The following is a 20,015-nucleotide window of genomic DNA, read 5'->3' as shown; positions in this document are numbered from 1 at the left end:
TTCCCAGATGATCAAAGTTCTTTAATGTGGGAAAGTCACTAAGATGTATAAAAGGATGAGTGATGTGGACATTGAAAGCCGATGTGTTCTGATTTGTGAATCTGCAACTCTGACCTGTGATGGCGTCTGCAGACAGGCCGTGAAGGCTCAGACTGCTGGTCTCAGTCTGTGTGTGTGTGTGTCTCTCTCTCTGACCTGTGATGGTGATGGCGTCTGCAGACAGGCCGTGATGGCTCAGACTGCTGGTCTGAGTCTGTGTGTGTGTGTGTGTGTGTCTCTCTCTCTGACCTGTGATGGTGATGGCGTCTGCAGACAGGCCGTGATGGCGCAGACTGCTGGTCTCTGAGTCTGTGTGTGTGTGTGTGTGTGTGTGTGTGTGTGTGTGTGTGTGTGTGTCTCTCTCTCTCTCTCTGACCTGTGATGGTGATGGCGTCTGCAGACAGGCCGTGATGGCTCAGACTGCTGGTCTCTGAATCTATGTGCAGGGTCGTGAGGCTGGACAGCTCCTGTTCCTCTGCAGTCTGGGGAACCCCTCCAAGGCTAGCGTTATCCTGGTCCAAAGACCCCGCACCACAGCCATCCGGACCAAAGCTGAAATCTAACAGCATAGTGCCACCCAGTGGTCAGTACAAGTAGTAGTCCTCCAGCATGTCAAGCGCAATGTACAATTCACGCCCCCTCCGATCCACTCCCCCTCCGATCCACTCCCACTCCGATCCACTCCCACTCCGATCCACTCCACTACTATGTTACTTAGTTACAGAACGAGGTTTTTTACACAACCAATATGCATGCAAAGCAAGTGAGCTATCATGATATCATGATTTATAACCTGATTTAACGAGATGTGACGTTAGCTGTGGTGATGTCACTTACTTTCCAACTTGCAGTTGGCGTACTGGAAGGCGTTGAAGGAGTCTGATTGGCTGTCGGAGCTGATGACGTCGCTGCTGCTGGCGGGGGAGGTCCACTCAGAGGGCACACCGGGGTCGTCCATGGGTTGTGTGACGTTCTGACGGTCCAGGAGCTCCGGCAGGTCTTTGGGGATCTCCAGACTACCGGGGCTACTGCCACGCCTCGTCATGCCCTGCAGAGAGAGGTAGAGAGGAGAAGTTAGTACTCTAATGTTTGGACTAAACATATAGAGAGCATGAGCTGAGAACAGTCACTTATTCACTCAGCTCAGAAATTGTGTGTGTGCACGCGCGTGCATGAGAAATGGAAAAAGAAAATTGAAAGGTGACTTACAGAGGTGCCTCTCGCTCGCAGACGCTCTTGGATAAATTCGTCCATCAGGTCTCCAAAATTTTGGTTGCCGTTATCACTGGACACAGCACGCATCGTCTGACAAGGGTCCTCTTTGTTGCCTGTGTCCAGGCAGAGAGCAAAGGACATACACGTCACCCCACTGTCAGAAGATAGACACACACAGCTACAAGCATCTTCACATCTTTATCATACAGATCTCCTCAACACAATACAAGACCAATGGACTAAAATATTGAATGCATGTCATTCCTATAGGCAGTGGATCATTTTAAGTTCAGAAATGTATGCCTGTGTAAAAGTATCAGTCAATAAAGTAAGGTAACTGTGGTGTTGTATGTGCTGTTAAATAGAGATTAAGAATTAAGGTAACTGCTACACAATTCTCAACGAAACAACCTTAAAGAAAATCCAACCAGCACAACTGAGTCCAACCAGTAAAGCGATGCAGGAGTTACTCACATGCATGCAGTCCGAGAGAGGGAGAGAAAGAGAACCTTGTCTTGTCTAAGCCATGAGTACAGCACACCACAGAACAGAGAATAGTCTACCTATGTAAACTGCACTGTGGTTGGGTGAGGGAGCAGTCAGTTAGTCTAGCTATGTAAACTGCACTGTGGTTGGGTGAGGGAGCAGTCAGTTAGTCTAGCTATGTAAACTGCACTGTGGTTGGGTGAGGGAGCGGTCAGTCAGTCTAGCTTTGTAAACTGCACTGTGGTTGGGTGAGGGAGCGGTCAGTCAGTCTAGCTATGTAAACTGCACTGTGGTTGGGTGAGGGAGAAGTCAGTTAGTCTAGCTATGTAAACTGCACTGTGGTTGGGTGAGGGAGCGGTCAGTCAGTTAGTCTAGCTATGTAAACTGCACTGTGGTTGGGTGAGGGAGCAGTCAGTTAGTCTAGCTATGTAAACTGCACTGTGGTTGGGTGAGGGAGCAGTCAGTTAGTCTAGCTATGTAAACTGCACTGTGGTTGGGTGAGGGAGCAGTCAGTCAGTTAGTCTAGCTATGTAAACTGCACTGTGGTTGGGTGAGGGAGCGGTCAGTCAGTTAGTCTAGCTATGTAAACTGCACTGTGGTTGGGTGAGGGACCGGTCAGTCAGTTAGTCTAGCTATGTAAACTGCACTGTGGTTGGGCGAGGGAGCAGTCAGTCAGTTAGTCTAGCTATGTAAACTGCACTGTGGTTGGGTGAGGGAGCAGTCAGTCAGTTAGTCTAGCTATGTAAACTGCACTGTGGTTGGGTGAGGGAGCAGTCAGTCAGTTAGTCTAGCTATGTAAACTGCACTGTGGTTGGGTGAGGGAGCGGTCATTCAGTTAGTCTAGCTATGTAAACTGCACTGTGGTTGGGTGAGGGAGCAGTCAGTTAGTCTAGCTATGTAAACTGCACTGTGGTTGGGTGAGGGAGCAGTCAGTTAGTCTAGCTATGTAAACTGCACTGTGGTTGGGTGAGGGAGCAGTCAGTTAGTCTAGCTATGTAAACTGCACTGTGGTTGGGTGAGGGAGCGGTCAGTCAGTTAGTCTAGCTATGTAAACTGCACTGTGGTTGGGTGAGGGAGCAGTCAGTTAGTCTAGCTATGTAAACTGCACTGTGGTTGGGCGAGGGAGTGGTCAGTTAGTCTAGCTATGTAAACTGCACTGTGGTTGGGTGAGGGAGCAGTCAGTTAGTCTAGCTATGTAAACTGCACTGTGGTTGGGTGAGGGAGCAGTCAGTTAGTCTAGCTATGTAAACTGCACTGTGGTTGGGTGAGGGAGCAGTCAGTCAGTTAGTCTAGCTATGTAAACTGCACTGTGGTTGGGTGAGGGAGCAGTCAGTCAGTTAGTCTAGCTATGTAAACTGCACTGTGGTTGGGTGAGGGAGCAGTCAGTTAGTCTAGCTATGTAAACTGCACTGTGGTTGGGTGAGGGAGCGGTCAGTCAGTTAGTCTAGCTATGTAAACTGCACTGTGGTTGGGTGAGGGACCGGTCAGTCAGTTAGTCTAGCTATGTAAACTGCACTGTGGTTGGGTGAGGGAGCGGTCAGTCAGTTAGTCTAGCTATGTAAACTGCACTGTGGTTGGGTGAGGGACCGGTCAGTCAGTTAGTCTAGCTATGTAAACTGCACTGTGGTTGGGTGAGGGACCGGTCAGTCAGTTAGTCTAGCTATGTAAACTGCACTGTGGTTGGGTGAGGGAGCGGTCAGTCAGTTAGTCTAGCTATGTAAACTGCACTGTGGTTGGGTGAGGGAGCAGTCAGTCAGTTAGTCTAGCTATGTAAACTGCACTGTGGTTGGGTGAGGGAGCAGTCAGTTAGTCTAGCTATGTAAACTGCACTGTGGTTGGGTGAGGGAGCAGTCAGTTAGTCTAGCTATGTAAACTGCACTGTGGTTGGGTGAGGGAGCAGTCAGTTAGTCTAGCTATGTAAACTGCACTGTGGTTGGGTGAGGGAGCAGTCAGTTAGTCTAGCTATGTAAACTGCACTGTGGTTGGGTGAGGGAGCAGTCAGTTAGTCTAGCTATGTAAACTGCACTGTGGTTGGGTGAGGGAGCAGTCAGTTAGTCTAGCTATGTAAACTGCACTGTGGTTGGGTGAGGGAGCAGTCAGTTAGTCTAGCTATGTAAACTGCACTGTGGTTGGGTGAGGGAGCAGTCAGTTAGTCTAGCTATGTAAACTGCACTGTGGTTGGGTGAGGGAGCAGTCAGTTAGTCTAGCTATGTAAACTGCACTGTGGTTGGGTGAGGGAGCAGTCAGTTAGTCTAGCTATGTAAACTGCACTGTGGTTGGGTGAGGGAGCAGTCAGTTAGTCTAGCTATGTAAACTGCACTGTGGTTGGGTGAGGGAGCAGTCAGTTAGTCTAGCTATGTAAACTGCACTGTGGTTGGGTGAGGGAGCGGTCAGTCAGTCTAGCTATGTAAACTGCACTGTGGTTGGGTGAGGGAGCGGTCAGTCAGTCTAGCTATGTAAACTGCACTGTGGTTGGGTGAGGGAGCGGTCAGTCAGTCTAGCTATGTAAACTGCACTGTGGTTGGGTGAGGGAGCAGTCAGTTAGTCTAGCTATGTAAACTGCACTGTGGTTGGGTGAGGGAGCGGTCAGTCAGTTAGTCTAGCTATGTAAACTGCACTGTGGTTGGGTGAGGGAGCAGTCAGTTAGTCTAGCTATGTAAACTGCACTGTGGTTGGGTGAGGGAGCAGTCAGTTAGTCTAGCTATGTAAACTGCACTGTGGTTGGGTGAGGGAGCAGTCAGTCAGTTAGTCTAGCTATGTAAACTGCACTGTGGTTGGGTGAGGGAGCGGTCAGTCAGTTAGTCTAGCTATGTAAACTGCACTGTGGTTGGGTGAGGGACCGGTCAGTCAGTTAGTCTAGCTATGTAAACTGCACTGTGGTTGGGCGAGGGAGCAGTCAGTCAGTTAGTCTAGCTATGTAAACTGCACTGTGGTTGGGTGAGGGAGCGGTCAGTCAGTTAGTCTAGCTATGTAAACTGCACTGTGGTTGGGTGAGGGAGCGGTCAGTCAGTCTAGCTATGTAAACTGCACTGTGGTTGGGTGAGGGAGCAGTCAGTCTAGCTATGTAAACTGCACTGTGGTTGGGTGAGGGAGCGGTCAGTCAGTTAGTCTAGCTATGTAAACTGCACTGTGGTTGGGTGAGGGAGCAGTCAGTTAGTCTAGCTATGTAAACTGCACTGTGGTTGGGTGAGGGAGCAGTCAGTTAGTCTAGCTATGTAAACTGCACTGTGGTTGGGTGAGGGACCGGTCAGTCAGTTAGTCTAGCTATGTAAACTGCACTGTGGTTGGGCGAGGGAGCAGTCAGTCAGTTAGTCTAGCTATGTAAACTGCACTGTGGTTGGGTGAGGGAGCAGTCAGTCAGTTAGTCTAGCTATGTAAACTGCACTGTGGTTGGGTGAGGGAGCAGTCAGTCAGTTAGTCTAGCTATGTAAACTGCACTGTGGTTGGGTGAGGGAGCGGTCATTCAGTTAGTCTAGCTATGTAAACTGCACTGTGGTTGGGTGAGGGAGCAGTCAGTTAGTCTAGCTATGTAAACTGCACTGTGGTTGGGTGAGGGAGCAGTCAGTTAGTCTAGCTATGTAAACTGCACTGTGGTTGGGTGAGGGAGCAGTCAGTTAGTCTAGCTATGTAAACTGCACTGTGGTTGGGTGAGGGAGCGGTCAGTCAGTTAGTCTAGCTATGTAAACTGCACTGTGGTTGGGTGAGGGAGCAGTCAGTTAGTCTAGCTATGTAAACTGCACTGTGGTTGGGCGAGGGAGTGGTCAGTTAGTCTAGCTATGTAAACTGCACTGTGGTTGGGTGAGGGAGCGGTCAGTCAGTTAGTCTAGCTATGTAAACTGCACTGTGGTTGGGTGAGGGACCGGTCAGTCAGTTAGTCTAGCTATGTAAACTGCACTGTGGTTGGGTGAGGGAGCGGTCAGTCAGTTAGTCTAGCTATGTAAACTGCACTGTGGTTGGGTGAGGGAGCAGTCAGTCAGTTAGTCTAGCTATGTAAACTGCACTGTGGTTGGGTGAGGGACCGGTCAGTCAGTTAGTCTAGCTATGTAAACTGCACTGTGGTTGGGTGAGGGAGCGGTCAGTCAGTTAGTCTAGCTATGTAAACTGCACTGTGGTTGGGTGAGGGAGCGGTCATTCAGTTAGTCTAGCTATGTAAACTGCACTGTGGTTGGGTGAGGGAGCAGTCAGTTAGTCTAGCTATGTAAACTGCACTGTGGTTGGGTGAGGGAGCAGTCAGTTAGTCTAGCTATGTAAACTGCACTGTGGTTGGGTGAGGGAGCAGTCAGTTAGTCTAGCTATGTAAACTGCACTGTGGTTGGGTGAGGGAGCGGTCAGTCAGTTAGTCTAGCTATGTAAACTGCACTGTGGTTGGGTGAGGGAGCAGTCAGTTAGTCTAGCTATGTAAACTGCACTGTGGTTGGGCGAGGGAGTGGTCAGTTAGTCTAGCTATGTAAACTGCACTGTGGTTGGGTGAGGGAGCGGTCAGTCAGTTAGTCTAGCTATGTAAACTGCACTGTGGTTGGGTGAGGGACCGGTCAGTCAGTTAGTCTAGCTATGTAAACTGCACTGTGGTTGGGTGAGGGAGCGGTCAGTCAGTTAGTCTAGCTATGTAAACTGCACTGTGGTTGGGTGAGGGAGCAGTCAGTCAGTTAGTCTAGCTATGTAAACTGCACTGTGGTTGGGTGAGGGACCGGTCAGTCAGTTAGTCTAGCTATGTAAACTGCACTGTGGTTGGGTGAGGGAGCGGTCAGTCAGTTAGTCTAGCTATGTAAACTGCACTGTGGTTGGGTGAGGGAGCAGTCAGTCAGTTAGTCTAGCTATGTAAACTGCACTGTGGTTGGGTGAGGGACCGGTCAGTCAGTTAGTCTAGCTATGTAAACTGCACTGTGGTTGGGTGAGGGAGCGGTCAGTCAGTTAGTCTAGCTATGTAAACTGCACTGTGGTTGGGTGAGGGAGCAGTCAGTCAGTTAGTCTAGCTATGTAAACTGCACTGTGGTTGGGTGAGGGAGCAGTCAGTTAGTCTAGCTATGTAAACTGCACTGTGGTTGGGTGAGGGAGCAGTCAGTTAGTCTAGCTATGTAAACTGCACTGTGGTTGGGTGAGGGAGCAGTCAGTTAGTCTAGCTATGTAAACTGCACTGTGGTTGGGTGAGGGAGCAGTCAGTTAGTCTAGCTATGTAAACTGCACTGTGGTTGGGTGAGGGAGCAGTCAGTTAGTCTAGCTATGTAAACTGCACTGTGGTTGGGTGAGGGAGCAGTCAGTTAGTCTAGCTATGTAAACTGCACTGTGGTTGGGTGAGGGAGCAGTCAGTTAGTCTAGCTATGTAAACTGCACTGTGGTTGGGTGAGGGAGCAGTCAGTCTAGCTATGTAAACTGCACTGTGGTTGGGTGAGGGAGCAGTCAGTTAGTCTAGCTATGTAAACTGCACTGTGGTTGGGTGAGGGAGCAGTCAGTTAGTCTAGCTATGTAAACTGCACTGTGGTTGGGTGAGGGAGCAGTCAGTTAGTCTAGCTATGTAAACTGCACTGTGGTTGGGTGAGGGAGCAGTCAGTTAGTCTAGCTATGTAAACTGCACTGTGGTTGGGTGAGGGAGCAGTCAGTTAGTCTAGCTATGTAAACTGCACTGTGGTTGGGTGAGGGAGCAGTCAGTCAGTTAGTCTAGCTATGTAAACTGCACTGTGGTTGGGTGAGGGAGCAGTCAGTTAGTCTAGCTATGTAAACTGCACTGTGGTTGGGTGAGGGAGCAGTCAGTTAGTCTAGCTATGTAAACTGCACTGTGGTTGGGTGAGGGAGCAGTCAGTTAGTCTAGCTATGTAAACTGCACTGTGGTTGGGTGAGGGAGCAGTCAGTTAGTCTAGCTATGTAAACTGCACTGTGGTTGGGTGAGGGAGCAGTCAGTTAGTCTAGCTATGTAAACTGCACTGTGGTTGGGTGAGGGAGCAGTCAGTTAGTCTAGCTATGTAAACTGCACTGTGGTTGGGTGAGGGAGCAGTCAGTTAGTCTAGCTATGTAAACTGCACTGTGGTTGGGTGAGGGAGCAGTCAGTTAGTCTAGCTATGTAAACTGCACTGTGGTTGGGTGAGGGAGCAGTCAGTTAGTCTAGCTATGTAAACTGCACTGTGGTTGGGTGAGGGAGCAGTCAGTTAGTCTAGCTATGTAAACTGCACTGTGGTTGGGTGAGGGAGCAGTCAGTTAGTCTAGCTATGTAAACTGCACTGTGGTTGGGTGAGGGAGCGGTCAGTCAGTCTAGCTATGTAAACTGCACTGTGGTTGGGTGAGGGAGCGGTCAGTCAGTCTAGCTATGTAAACTGCACTGTGGTTGGGTGAGGGAGCGGTCAGTCAGTCTAGCTATGTAAACTGCACTGTGGTTGGGTGAGGGAGCAGTCAGTTAGTCTAGCTATGTAAACTGCACTGTGGTTGGGCGAGGGAGCGGTCAGTTAGTCTAGCTATGTAAACTGCACTGTGGTTGGGTGAGGGAGCAGTCAGTTAGTCTAGCTATGTAAACTGCACTGTGGTTGGGTGAGGGAGCAGTCAGTTAGTCTAGCTATGTAAACTGCACTGTGGTTGGGTGAGGGAGCAGTCAGTCAGTTAGTCTAGCTATGTAAACTGCACTGTGGTTGGGTGAGGGAGCAGTCAGTCAGTTAGTCTAGCTATGTAAACTGCACTGTGGTTGGGTGAGGGAGCAGTCAGTTAGTCTAGCTATGTAAACTGCACTGTGGTTGGGTGAGGGAGCGGTCAGTCAGTTAGTCTAGCTATGTAAACTGCACTGTGGTTGGGTGAGGGACCGGTCAGTCAGTTAGTCTAGCTATGTAAACTGCACTGTGGTTGGGTGAGGGAGCGGTCAGTCAGTTAGTCTAGCTATGTAAACTGCACTGTGGTTGGGTGAGGGAGCAGTCAGTCAGTTAGTCTAGCTATGTAAACTGCACTGTGGTTGGGTGAGGGACCGGTCAGTCAGTTAGTCTAGCTATGTAAACTGCACTGTGGTTGGGTGAGGGAGCGGTCAGTCAGTTAGTCTAGCTATGTAAACTGCACTGTGGTTGGGTGAGGGAGCAGTCAGTCAGTTAGTCTAGCTATGTAAACTGCACTGTGGTTGGGTGAGGGACCGGTCAGTCAGTTAGTCTAGCTATGTAAACTGCACTGTGGTTGGGTGAGGGAGCGGTCAGTCAGTTAGTCTAGCTATGTAAACTGCACTGTGGTTGGGTGAGGGAGCAGTCAGTCAGTTAGTCTAGCTATGTAAACTGCACTGTGGTTGGGTGAGGGACCGGTCAGTCAGTTAGTCTAGCTATGTAAACTGCACTGTGGTTGGGTGAGGGAGCGGTCAGTCAGTTAGTCTAGCTATGTAAACTGCACTGTGGTTGGGTGAGGGAGCAGTCAGTCAGTTAGTCTAGCTATGTAAACTGCACTGTGGTTGGGTGAGGGACCGGTCAGTCAGTTAGTCTAGCTATGTAAACTGCACTGTGGTTGGGTGAGGGGGCGGTCAGTCAGTTAGTCTAGCTATGTAAACTGCACTGTGGTTGGGTGAGGGAGCAGTCAGTCAGTTAGTCTAGCTATGTAAACTGCACTGTGGTTGGGTGAGGGAGCAGTCAGTTAGTCTAGCTATGTAAACTGCACTGTGGTTGGGTGAGGGAGCAGTCAGTTAGTCTAGCTATGTAAACTGCACTGTGGTTGGGTGAGGGAGCAGTCAGTTAGTCTAGCTATGTAAACTGCACTGTGGTTGGGTGAGGGAGCAGTCAGTTAGTCTAGCTATGTAAACTGCACTGTGGTTGGGTGAGGGAGGAGTCAGTTAGTCTAGCTATGTAAACTGCACTGTGGTTGGGTGAGGGAGCAGTCAGTTAGTCTAGCTATGTAAACTGCACTGTGGTTGGGTGAGGGAGCAGTCAGTTAGTCTAGCTATGTAAACTGCACTGTGGTTGGGTGAGGGAGCAGTCAGTTAGTCTAGCTATGTAAACTGCACTGTGGTTGGGTGAGGGAGCAGTCAGTTAGTCTAGCTATGTAAACTGCACTGTGGTTGGGTGAGGGAGCAGTCAGTTAGTCTAGCTATGTAAACTGCACTGTGGTTGGGTGAGGGAGCAGTCAGTTAGTCTAGCTATGTAAACTGCACTGTGGTTGGGTGAGGGAGCAGTCAGTTAGTCTAGCTATGTAAACTGCACTGTGGTTGGGTGAGGGAGCAGTCAGTCAGTTAGTCTAGCTATGTAAACTGCACTGTGGTTGGGTGAGGGAGCAGTCAGTTAGTCTAGCTATGTAAACTGCACTGTGGTTGGGTGAGGGAGCGGTCAGTCAGTTAGTCTAGCTATGTAAACTGCACTGTGGTTGGGTGAGGGAGCGGTCAGTCAGTTAGTCTAGCTATGTAAACTGCACTGTGGTTGGGTGAGGGAGCGGTCAGTCAGTCTAGCTATGTAAACTGCACTGTGGTTGGGTGAGGGAGCAGTCAGTTAGTCTAGCTATGTAAACTGCACTGTGGTTGGACGAGGGAGTGGTCAGTCAGTTAGTGTGTTAACTGGGTAGCCAAGGGAAACTGAAAGATGAGGCAGCATACATATGAAGGCCATGATACATTAATTAATAGTTATTGTATTCACTTAAATGTTGAGCTGGAATGTCAAAGAGAAGCAGAGGGCATAGAGTATGTCCCCATCCCGTGACATTTCTCTGGTTAGTTTGAACTTTCAACTGTGTTTAAATTCTAAACTAGTGACCTGCCATTAAAAATGTGTGTTTCTACTGCACTAAGAAGCCACTACTGCATGTTCTGCTAACCCAAAGATTATGGCAAGCTGTGTCAACTGCCAATGTTAAAATAGTATCTAGATATGCCAGTGAAATTTAGTGGAAGAATAAAATAAGAGACATTGGACTTTGTGGTAGAGTGTCATTGAAGTGACTCAAGAGGGCCCAGCTCAATGCGTGGTGCTGAAATCCTATTCTCCATCAGAAGAGTTATACTGCCCCCACCTGTTTGGAGGTATATTGACATGTTATTAGAGCATCAGCTTAGACTAGAGGACACAGATACATTTCCCAGTTTCATACATGGAAGAAATGGACTTCATAGACCAGTATCTGTGTTGTGTTCTGTGTCAATTTATCAATGTAAGTGAGTTAGCCAGTTTTGGCCTGTAGATTTGCCCTCAGTGTGAGCAGTGAATGTGTTGTACGGTGTTGAGCTGCTATGATAGAGAAGGCGGAGGGGGAGGTGTGAGGCCGCATGCATCATTCAGGGAAGGAAGAGGAGGGGCAGAAGAGATTTAGTCCAAGAAGCTGTAGGAGGAGGAGGGGAGAGCCATCCCAGGAGGAGGGGCCTTTGGTTCTTTTTTGGGATCGCGTCTGCTACTTTAAAACAGGAAAAAACTAAAAAAGCTTCAATTCAATCCGCATTCAGCAAAAACAGTTAATAAAAATAACTGAAAAAGATGGAGGAGAGAACGGTGGTGCTTTGTGTTTTTGTTTCATTTTGTAGTTTTGTTTTTCCATGTTGTGGTAGTGCCTTGGAGCACAGCGATGCTCCTCAAGTCTCTCACCTGGTGCTTTCTTTCCGAAATAGCCCAATACATGAATGTACAGGTCCCTCAGGGGCGCCTCTGTGGCCACGCCGGGGGCTTTGCTGTGCCGCTGGGGAGACGCGGAGCCGGAGGCGTGGGCCTTGGGCTTGGAGAGAGCATGGACCACAGATTTATACACACCACCCAACAGAGCCCCCTGCTGCTGCCGAGAAGGACTGATCCCTGACTCCGCATCCTGGGACCTGGACCGGGTCCCACGAGGCCGAAGGGAGGAGCGCCCCAGACGGACACGTCCTGGCTCTGTCGCATGACCCCCCACTCCACTGGCCTCCCGTTCTGGCTGCTCCCCGCTTCCGCTCACCCCCTCCACTCCTGACCTCTCTTTACCCTTTGACCCCCCCAACCCTGCCCCAGCCCCTCCAGACCCCACCCCTCCTACAGAGTGGCTGCTGAAGTGGCTGAGGCGGCGCAGCCTGGTCCTCCAGTGGGCCTCCTTGGAGTCTAGAGGGTTGTGGAACTGGACAGACTCTGTGGAGGGCCGGAAGCTGACGTGTACCCCTCCCCCTGCCCCATGGCGCTTTTTGGGGCTACCCCGGACCAGCCTGGGCTTCAGGGAGTGGTGGAGGTTGAGGGAGAAGGACTGCTGCTGGGGCTGAGGGGTCTGTTGGCCTGAACCTCCTGTTTCATTATTATACTCACACTCTGCGGCGTCTTGCCTGACCAAGTGGGGCTCTTCCCTATTCTCTGTTCCCCGAGTAGTTACCTGCTGGTCAAGACTAGAGCTCCCCCTGCTGATCAGCTCCGAGTCATCACTCTGTTCCAAACACTCATAGATGCTCTTCTCAGCAGGCTGCTTCTCTGCCTCTGTACTGTTCTCTTCTGCTGATTTTAAGATGCTATGCTGCCTTACCTGGACCTGTCTCCTGACCTGCTGTGACCCTGACTGTACCATCACAGTGCGACCCTCCACAGCATCACTAGGGCCACCCCTCTCCCCCCCTTCACCTCCCTCCTCCAGGCTTATGTGCATCAGGTACTCCCTGAGAGAGCTAAGTAGGTCCTCCTCCCCCTGCATCTCCCCCTCCTCATCTCTCTCAGAGGACTGGGTGAGGGTGGAAGAGAAGGAGGCTCCACCACATGTCCAGTCAGGGGCAGGGGGGCGGGGGCCTATCCCCTGCCACAGGTAGTCATAGATGCTATCCCCTATCCCCACTTCCAGAGGGGCCACCCTGCTACCTGGGGCTGTGTGGGGGTTGGGGGGGTGCAGGGAGTGGCTGCGGGAGGAGCAAGGGGGGTGGTGGGTGTCGTGGGGGGCAAAGACAACGGTGATGGTGGAGTGAGAGGGGGGACAGTCGGGGACAGGAAGTGCACCTTTGACCCTCTCAGCGATGAAGGGCTCCATGATGTCAGAAGCGCTGCTGCTGCGGGGGAGCGGAGGTCCCTGGGGTTCCAGGTCACTGGATGCTGAGAACACGTCAGAGGCCGGGGTATTCTCGCTCTGGGAGCAGTGGCGGATCCTGGGTGCCCGAGAGGCCATGGCCATGGGGGGGTCCTCCATATCTGGACATAGGGGATACACAGGGCACAGCTCACTGGAGGGGTCCTACCAACTCTACGTGCAGGAAAACACTGCGAAGGGAATGGATCAGTAACATACACCACACCATGGTGCAACAATATGATCATATACAATCATACATTTTCCACATTTTGTTAATTTACAGCCTCATTCTAAAATGGATTAAATAGTTGTTGTTATTTCATCAATCTACACACAACACCCCACAATGACAAAGCAAAAACCGGTTTAGAAATTTTAGCAAATGTATTATAAATAAAAAACAGAAATACCTTATTTACATACAGTACCAGGTAAAATTTTGGACACACCTACATATTCAAGGGGTTTTCTTTATTTTGACTATTTTCTACATTGTAGAATATTAGCGAAGGCATCAAAACTATGAAATAACACAAAGTAGCCACCCTTTGCCTTGATGATAGACTTGCACACTCTCGGCATTCTCTCAACCAGCTTCACCTGGAATTCTTTTACAACAGTCTTGAAGGAGTTCCCACATATGCTGAGCACTTGTTGGCTGCTTTTCCTTCACTCCGGAGTTCAACTCATCCCAAACCATCACAATAGGGTAGAGGTCGGGTGATTGTGGCGGCCAGGTCATCTGATGTAGCACTCCATTGCTCTCCTTCTTGGTCAAACAGCCCTTACACAGTCTGGAGGTGTGTTGGGTTATTGTCCTGTTGAAAAACAAATGATAGTCCCACTAAGCGCCAACCAAATGGGATGGCGTATTGCTGCAGAATGCTGTGGTAGCCATGCTGGTTAAGTGTGCCTTGAAATATAAATAAATCACTGACAGTGTCACCAGCAAAGCACCCCCAAACCATTACACCTCCTCCTCCATGCTTCACGGTGTGAACCACACATGCAGAGAATGAGATCATCTGTTCACCTACTCTGCGTCTCACAAATCTCAAATTTGGATTCATCAGACCAAAGAACAGATTTCCATCGGTCTAATGTCCACTGCTCGTGTTTCTTGGCCCAAGCAAGTGTCTTCTTATTATTGGTGTCCTTTAGTAGTGGTTTCTTTGCAGCAATTTGACCATGAAGGCCTGATTCACGCAGTCTCCTCTGAACAGTTGATGTTGATGTGTCTGTTACTTGAACTCTGAGAAGCATGTATTTGGGCTGCATTTTCTGAGGCCGGTAACTCTAATGAACTTAACCTCTGCAGTAGAGGTAACTCTGGGTCTTCCTTTCCTGTGGCGGTCCTCATGAGAGCCAGTTTCATCATAGAGCTTCATGGTTTTCGCGACTGCACTTGAAGAAACTTTCAAAGTCCTTAAAATGTTCTGCTTTGATTGACCATGTCTTAAATAAATGATGGACTGTCATTTTTCTTTGCTTATTTGAGCTGGTCTTGCCATAATATGGACTTGGTCTTTTACCAAATAGGGCGATCTTCTGTAAACCACCCCTACCATGTCACAACACAACTGATTGGCTCAAACGCATTATGAAGGAAAGAAATTCCACAAATTAACTTTAACAAGGCACACCTGTTAATTTAAATGCATTCCAGGTGACTACCTCGAAGCTGGTTGAGAGAATACCAAGAGTGTGCAAAGCTGTCATCAAGGCAAAGGGTGGCTACTTTGAAGAATCTCAAATATAAAATATATTTTGATTTTCTTAACAACTTTTTAGTTACTACATGATTACACATCTATTATTTCATAGTTTTGATGTCTTCACAATTATTCTACAATGTAGAAAATAGTAAAAATAAAGAAAAACCCTTGAATAAGTAGGTGTCTCCAAACTTTTGACTTGTACTGTAAGTATTCAGACCCTTTGCTGTGAGACTCGAAATTGAGGTCAGGTGCATCCTGTTTCCATTGAACATCCTTGAGATAATTCTACAACTTGTTTGGAGTTCACCTGTGGTAAATTCAATTGATGGGACACGATTTGGAAAGGCACACACCTGTCTATATAAAGGTCCCACAGTCGACAGTGCATGTCAGAGTAAAGACGAAGCCATGAGGTCGAAGGAATTGTCCGTAGAGCTCCGAGACAGGATTGTGTCGATGCACAGATCTGGGAAAAAATGTCTGCAGTGTTTAAGGTCCCCAAGAATACAGTAGCCTCTTAAATAGAAGTTTGGAACCACCAAGACTCTTCCTAGAGCTGGCCGCCCAGCCAAACTGAGCAATCTGGGGAGAAGGGCCTTGGTCAGGGAGGTGAACCAAGAACCCAATGGTCACTCTGACAGAGCTCCAGAATTCCTCTGTGGAGATGGGAGAACCTTCCAGAAGGACAACCATCTCTGCAGCACTCCACCGATCAGGCCTTTATGGTAGAGTGGCCAGACGAAAGCCACTCCTCAGTAAAAGGCACATGACAGCCCGCTTGGAGTTTGCCAAAAGGCACCTAAAGGACTTTGACCATGAGAAACAAGGTTCTCTAGTCTGATGAAACCAAGATTGAACTATTTGGCCTGAATGCCAAGCGTCACATCTGGAGGAAACCATGCACTATCCCTAAGGTGAAACATGGTTGTGGCAGGATCATGCTGTGGGGATGTTTATCAGCGTCAGGGACTGGGAGACTAGTCAGGATTTAGGGAAAGATGAACGAAGCAAAGTACAAAGAGATCCTTGATGAAAACCTACTCCAGAGAGCTCAGGACCTCAAACTGGGGACAAAGGAGGGATCAATTTGGTTTCAAGTTCCTCGGCGTACACATCACAGACAAACTGAAATGGTCCACCCACACAGACAGTGGTAAGAAGGCGCAACGGCGCCTTTGGCTTGTCACCCAAAACCCTGACAAACTTTTACAGAAGCACAAACGAGAGCATCCTGTCGGGCTGTATCACAGCCTGGTACGGCAACTGCACCGCCCACAACCACAAGGCTCTCTAGAGGGTAGTGAGGTCTGCACAACGCATCACCGGGGGCAAACTACCTGCCCTCCATGACAGCTACAACACCCGATGTCACAGGAAGGCAAAAAAGACAATCTAGGAAAATAACCACGTGAGCCACTCCCTGTTCACACCGCTACCATCCAGAAGGCGAGGTATGTACAGGTGCATCAAAGCTGCGACCAAGAGACTGAAAAACAGCTTCTATCTCAAGCACATCAGACTGCTCAACAGCAATCACTAACACAGACAGGCTGCTGCTTAACATTGAGACCCAATCACTGGCAACTTTAATAAATGGATCACTAGTCACTTTAAACAATGCCACTTTAATAATATTTACATATCTTACATTACTCATATCATTTGTATATACTGTATTTTATACCATCTATTGCACCTTGCCTATGCCGCTCGGCCATCGCTCATCCATATAGTTATATGTACAGTTGAAGTCAGAAGTTTACATACACTTAGGTTGGAGTCATTAAAACTCGTTTTTCAACCACTCCACAAATTCCTTGTTAACAAACTATAGTTTTGGAAAGTCGGATAGGACATCTACTTTGTGCATGACACAAGTAATTTTTCCAACAATTGTTTACAGACAGATTATTTCACTGTATCACAATTCCAGTGGGTCAGAAGTTTACATACACTAACTTGACTGTGCCTTCAAACAGCTTGGAAAATTCCATAAAATGATGTCATGGCTTTAGAAGCTTCTGACAGGCTAATTGACACAATTTGAGTCAATTTGAGTGAGGTGTACCTGTGGATGTATTTCAAGGCCTACCTTCAAACTCAGTGCCTCTTTGCTTGACATCATGGGAAAATCAAAAGAAATCAGTCAAGACCTCAGAAAAACAATTGTAGAACCTCCACAAGTCTGGTTCATCCTTGGGAACAATTTCCAAATACAAACAATAGTACGCAAGTATAAACACCGTGGGACCACGCAGCCGACATACCGCTCAGGAAGGAGACACGTTCTGTCTCCTAGAGATGAACGTACTTTGGTGTGAGAAGTGCAAATCAATCCCAGAACAACAGCAAAGGACCTTGTGAAGATGCTGGAGGAAACAGGTACAAAAGTATCTATATCCACAGTAAAACGAGTCCTATAATTGGCATAACCTGAAAGGCCGCTCAGCAAGGAAGAAGCCACTACTCCAAAACCGCCATAAAAAAGCCAGAATACGGTTTGCAACTACACATGGGGACAAATATTGTACGTTTTGGAGAAATGTCCTCTGGGCTGATGAAACAAAAATAGAACCGTTTGACCATTATGACCATCGTTATGTTAGGAGGAAAAAGGGGGAGGCTTGCAAGCCGAAAAACACCATCCCAACCGTGAAGCACGGGGATGCAGCATCATGTTGTGGGGGTGCTTTGCTGCAGGAGGGACTGGTGCACTTCACAAAGTAGATGGCATCATGAGGCAGAAAAATTATGTGGATATATTGAAGCAACATCTCAAGACATCAGTCAGGTTAGTTTAAGTTAAAGCTTGGTCGCAAATGGGTCTTCCAAATGGACAATGACCCCAAACATACTTCCAAAGTTGTGGCAAAATGGCTTAAGGACAACAAAGTCAAGGTATTGGAGTGGCCATCACAAAGCCCTGAGCTCAATCCTACAGGAAATCTGTGGGTAGAACTGAAAAAGTGTGTGCGAGCAAGGTGGCCTACAAACCTGACTCAGTTACACCAGCTCTGTCAGGAGGAATGGGCCAAAATTCACCCACTTATTGTGGGAAGCTTGTGGAAGGCTACCCAAAATGTTTGACCCAAGTTAAACAATTTAAAGGCAATGCTACCAAATACTAATTGAGTGTATGTAAACTTCTGACCCACTGGGAATGTGATGAAAGAAATAAAAGCTGAAATAAATCATTCGCTCTACTATTATTCTGACATTTCACATTCTTAAAATAAAGTGGTGATCCTAACTGACCTAAGACAGCGCATTTTTACTCTGATTAAATGTCAGGAATTGTGAAAAACCCTAAGCATACAGTGAAGACAACACAGGAGTGGCTTCGGGGCAAGTCTCTGAATGTTCTTGAGTGGCCCAGCCAGAACCCAGACTTGAACCCGATCAAACATCTCTGGAGAGACCTGAAAATACCTGTGCAGCGACGCTCCCCATCCAACCTGACAGAGCTTGAGAAGATCAATTTCGAGTCTCATAGCAAAGGGTCTGAATACTTATCCAAATAAGGTATCTGTTTAACATGTTTAATACATTTGCAAAAATCCCTAAAAACTTGCTTTTGCTTTTGCTTCGTCACTATGGGGTATTGTGTGTAGATTGATGATATTTAATCAATTTCAGAATAAGGCTGTGTAACGTAAAACAAAAATGAAAAAGGGGAAGGAGTCTGAATACTTTCTGAATGCATTGTACATCTGTGTAAAGGATGAAATGATCAGGTGGTTGAATTTAGTCAGCCCAATAGGCAAGTTTGTATTAATGGTTTACTCTAACCCAATATCACTTCACCCAAGAGCACCAACCAAGTCCATGCAATAACATGTTGTTTTCTTATGTATGCATGTTCTCATATACAAAAACAATGGCAGACAAAACATGGAAAAAACTGCATTCCTTCATGGTTAATAGAAATTTAAGCTGCATCCAATCATATCCATATCATTAAAGCCAAAACAGCTGCAGTAGAGGAAACAGACAAATTACAATAAATCAATAAAAACAAATGAGAATTCATCCCAAAAAAATAATAAAAAAAATGGGTTGACAACATGTCATATTTTAGCAGAAGCCATCAAATCAGCAGAAGCCATCAAATCATAAATTGATAGGGACTAGGGGTGCACACCAAACCACATGCAGGGAAAACGGTTTGTATCTGACAAGGATATTAAATAGTGATTCAGAAACAACAGCCTAAAAACACAACACACCCCAAGAGTCTAGGCCTGAGAGAAATATCCTCAAACAAGAGCTCACAAACACACCAAGACAAGCAGGCTGTGCGGAATCACAAGCATAGGCAAGCATAGAAACAATATGCAGAGACAGACAAGAACATACAGATAGTGAGTGAAGAAGTGAAGTGGGTGGAGGGGGGTACAGATAGACACACAGGTACAGATAGAGGTACAGGTACAGGCGTAGAGTAGTGGTCTCTACCTGCCAGCTCGTCAGCTAGGGAGGTGAGGACAGAGTCAGACAGGAGAGGGTTGAGAGGATGGATCAGGACAGGGGCACTTTTAGCGCTGCGGATAAAGGCTTGGGACAGGAAGCTGTCGCCCGTAGAGCAGCTACGCAGGGCTGAGGGACGGACAGACGCCACACAGAGAGGAGAGAGAAGGGAGTAGAAGGAGAGAAAGGAGGAGGGGAGGTGAAAGAAGGAAAGGGGGGAGGGAAGAGAAAATAGAGAAGAGTAGGGGTCATGGAATAGAGGGACAGAGAGGAAATGGATAGAAAAGGAGTTTAGAAAGAAGAGGAAGGTAAAAACGGGAGAGGAGGAAGGTGAGAAAGTGAAAGGAGAAAGTGAGGACTGTGAGCGTAAGGCAGAGAGCAGTGACCTTCAGAGAGGAGGACTAGGAAAAGGCAAAGCTGCTGTCTGTACCTCAGGAGCCAGGTCACAGAGCCCTCCGTGATTACGACTGTAGGTTACGACTGTAACCCCGGTTCTCTGATAGTATGAGTGAAGTATTTCACTACGGGATACGCACCCAGCGTATTCGTCAGAAGCCTTATTACAGTACGCCAGCCATGATTGGCTGGACGTCAAGACGTGTGCGTCGGGGAAGGGTGTCCCTCCTACCCTATAAAGGACCCGACGCAGCATCTCTGAGTCATTCAAGAATAAGCCACACCTCTTCCTCGCTCATGCAAGGAGGGTGGTCTGGTGAAATACCTCTCATACTATCAGAGAACCGGGGTTACAGTCGTAACCTATAGTTCTCTTTCAAGTGTTCGTTTCGGTATTTCACTATGGGATATACTGAGTCCCGTATTGCTAGACAAGCTTATCCTGACGACCGACTGCCCTGTGCTATATATCACACAAATGGGCCTTACCCTCAGAAGATCCTACACGTAAAACATTATGCGCCAGGGTTGGTGCAGTGACATCGAGCCCATAAAACATTGCAAAGGCAAAGCCCAACTCGCTGCTGAGCAAATATCTTGGACAGATATGCCCCTAAATAAAGCCCAGTACGTAGCCATTCCTCTAGTGGAATGAGCTCGTAGACCAGCAGGAGACTGAAGACCCTTACTTGTGCAAGCCAAAGCAATAGCCCCCACTATCCAGTGGGAGAGGCATTGTTTAGTGAGCGCTTTACC

The 20,015-nt window shown here is 48.0% G+C and overlaps 1 protein-coding gene across 1 annotated transcript in view; it reads right to left on the bottom strand.

Annotated features, from left to right (window-relative positions):
- The window catches only part of LOC129813074 (ral GTPase-activating protein subunit alpha-1-like), a 130,432-nt gene that overhangs the window by 70,772 nt on the left and 39,645 nt on the right, over nt 1-20,015 (bottom strand). Inside the window, exons 18-22 of the mRNA XM_055865231.1 lie at nt 18,852-18,992; nt 12,609-12,797; nt 1,249-1,367; nt 877-1,087; nt 416-598 (exon numbers count right to left, since the gene is read on the bottom strand). Coding sequence (XP_055721206.1) covers nt 416-598; nt 877-1,087; nt 1,249-1,367; nt 12,609-12,797; nt 18,852-18,992 — 843 coding nt within the window. The remainder of the gene's footprint in view (nt 1-415; nt 599-876; nt 1,088-1,248; nt 1,368-12,608; nt 12,798-18,851; nt 18,993-20,015) is intronic.

This window comes from Salvelinus fontinalis, chromosome 16, assembly GCF_029448725.1.
Source record: "Salvelinus fontinalis isolate EN_2023a chromosome 16, ASM2944872v1, whole genome shotgun sequence".
In the NCBI taxonomy this organism is placed as follows: domain Eukaryota; kingdom Metazoa; phylum Chordata; class Actinopteri; order Salmoniformes; family Salmonidae; genus Salvelinus; species Salvelinus fontinalis.
Note: the sequence above shows the minus strand (reverse complement) of the source record. Positions and strands in the feature narration are given on the sequence as shown.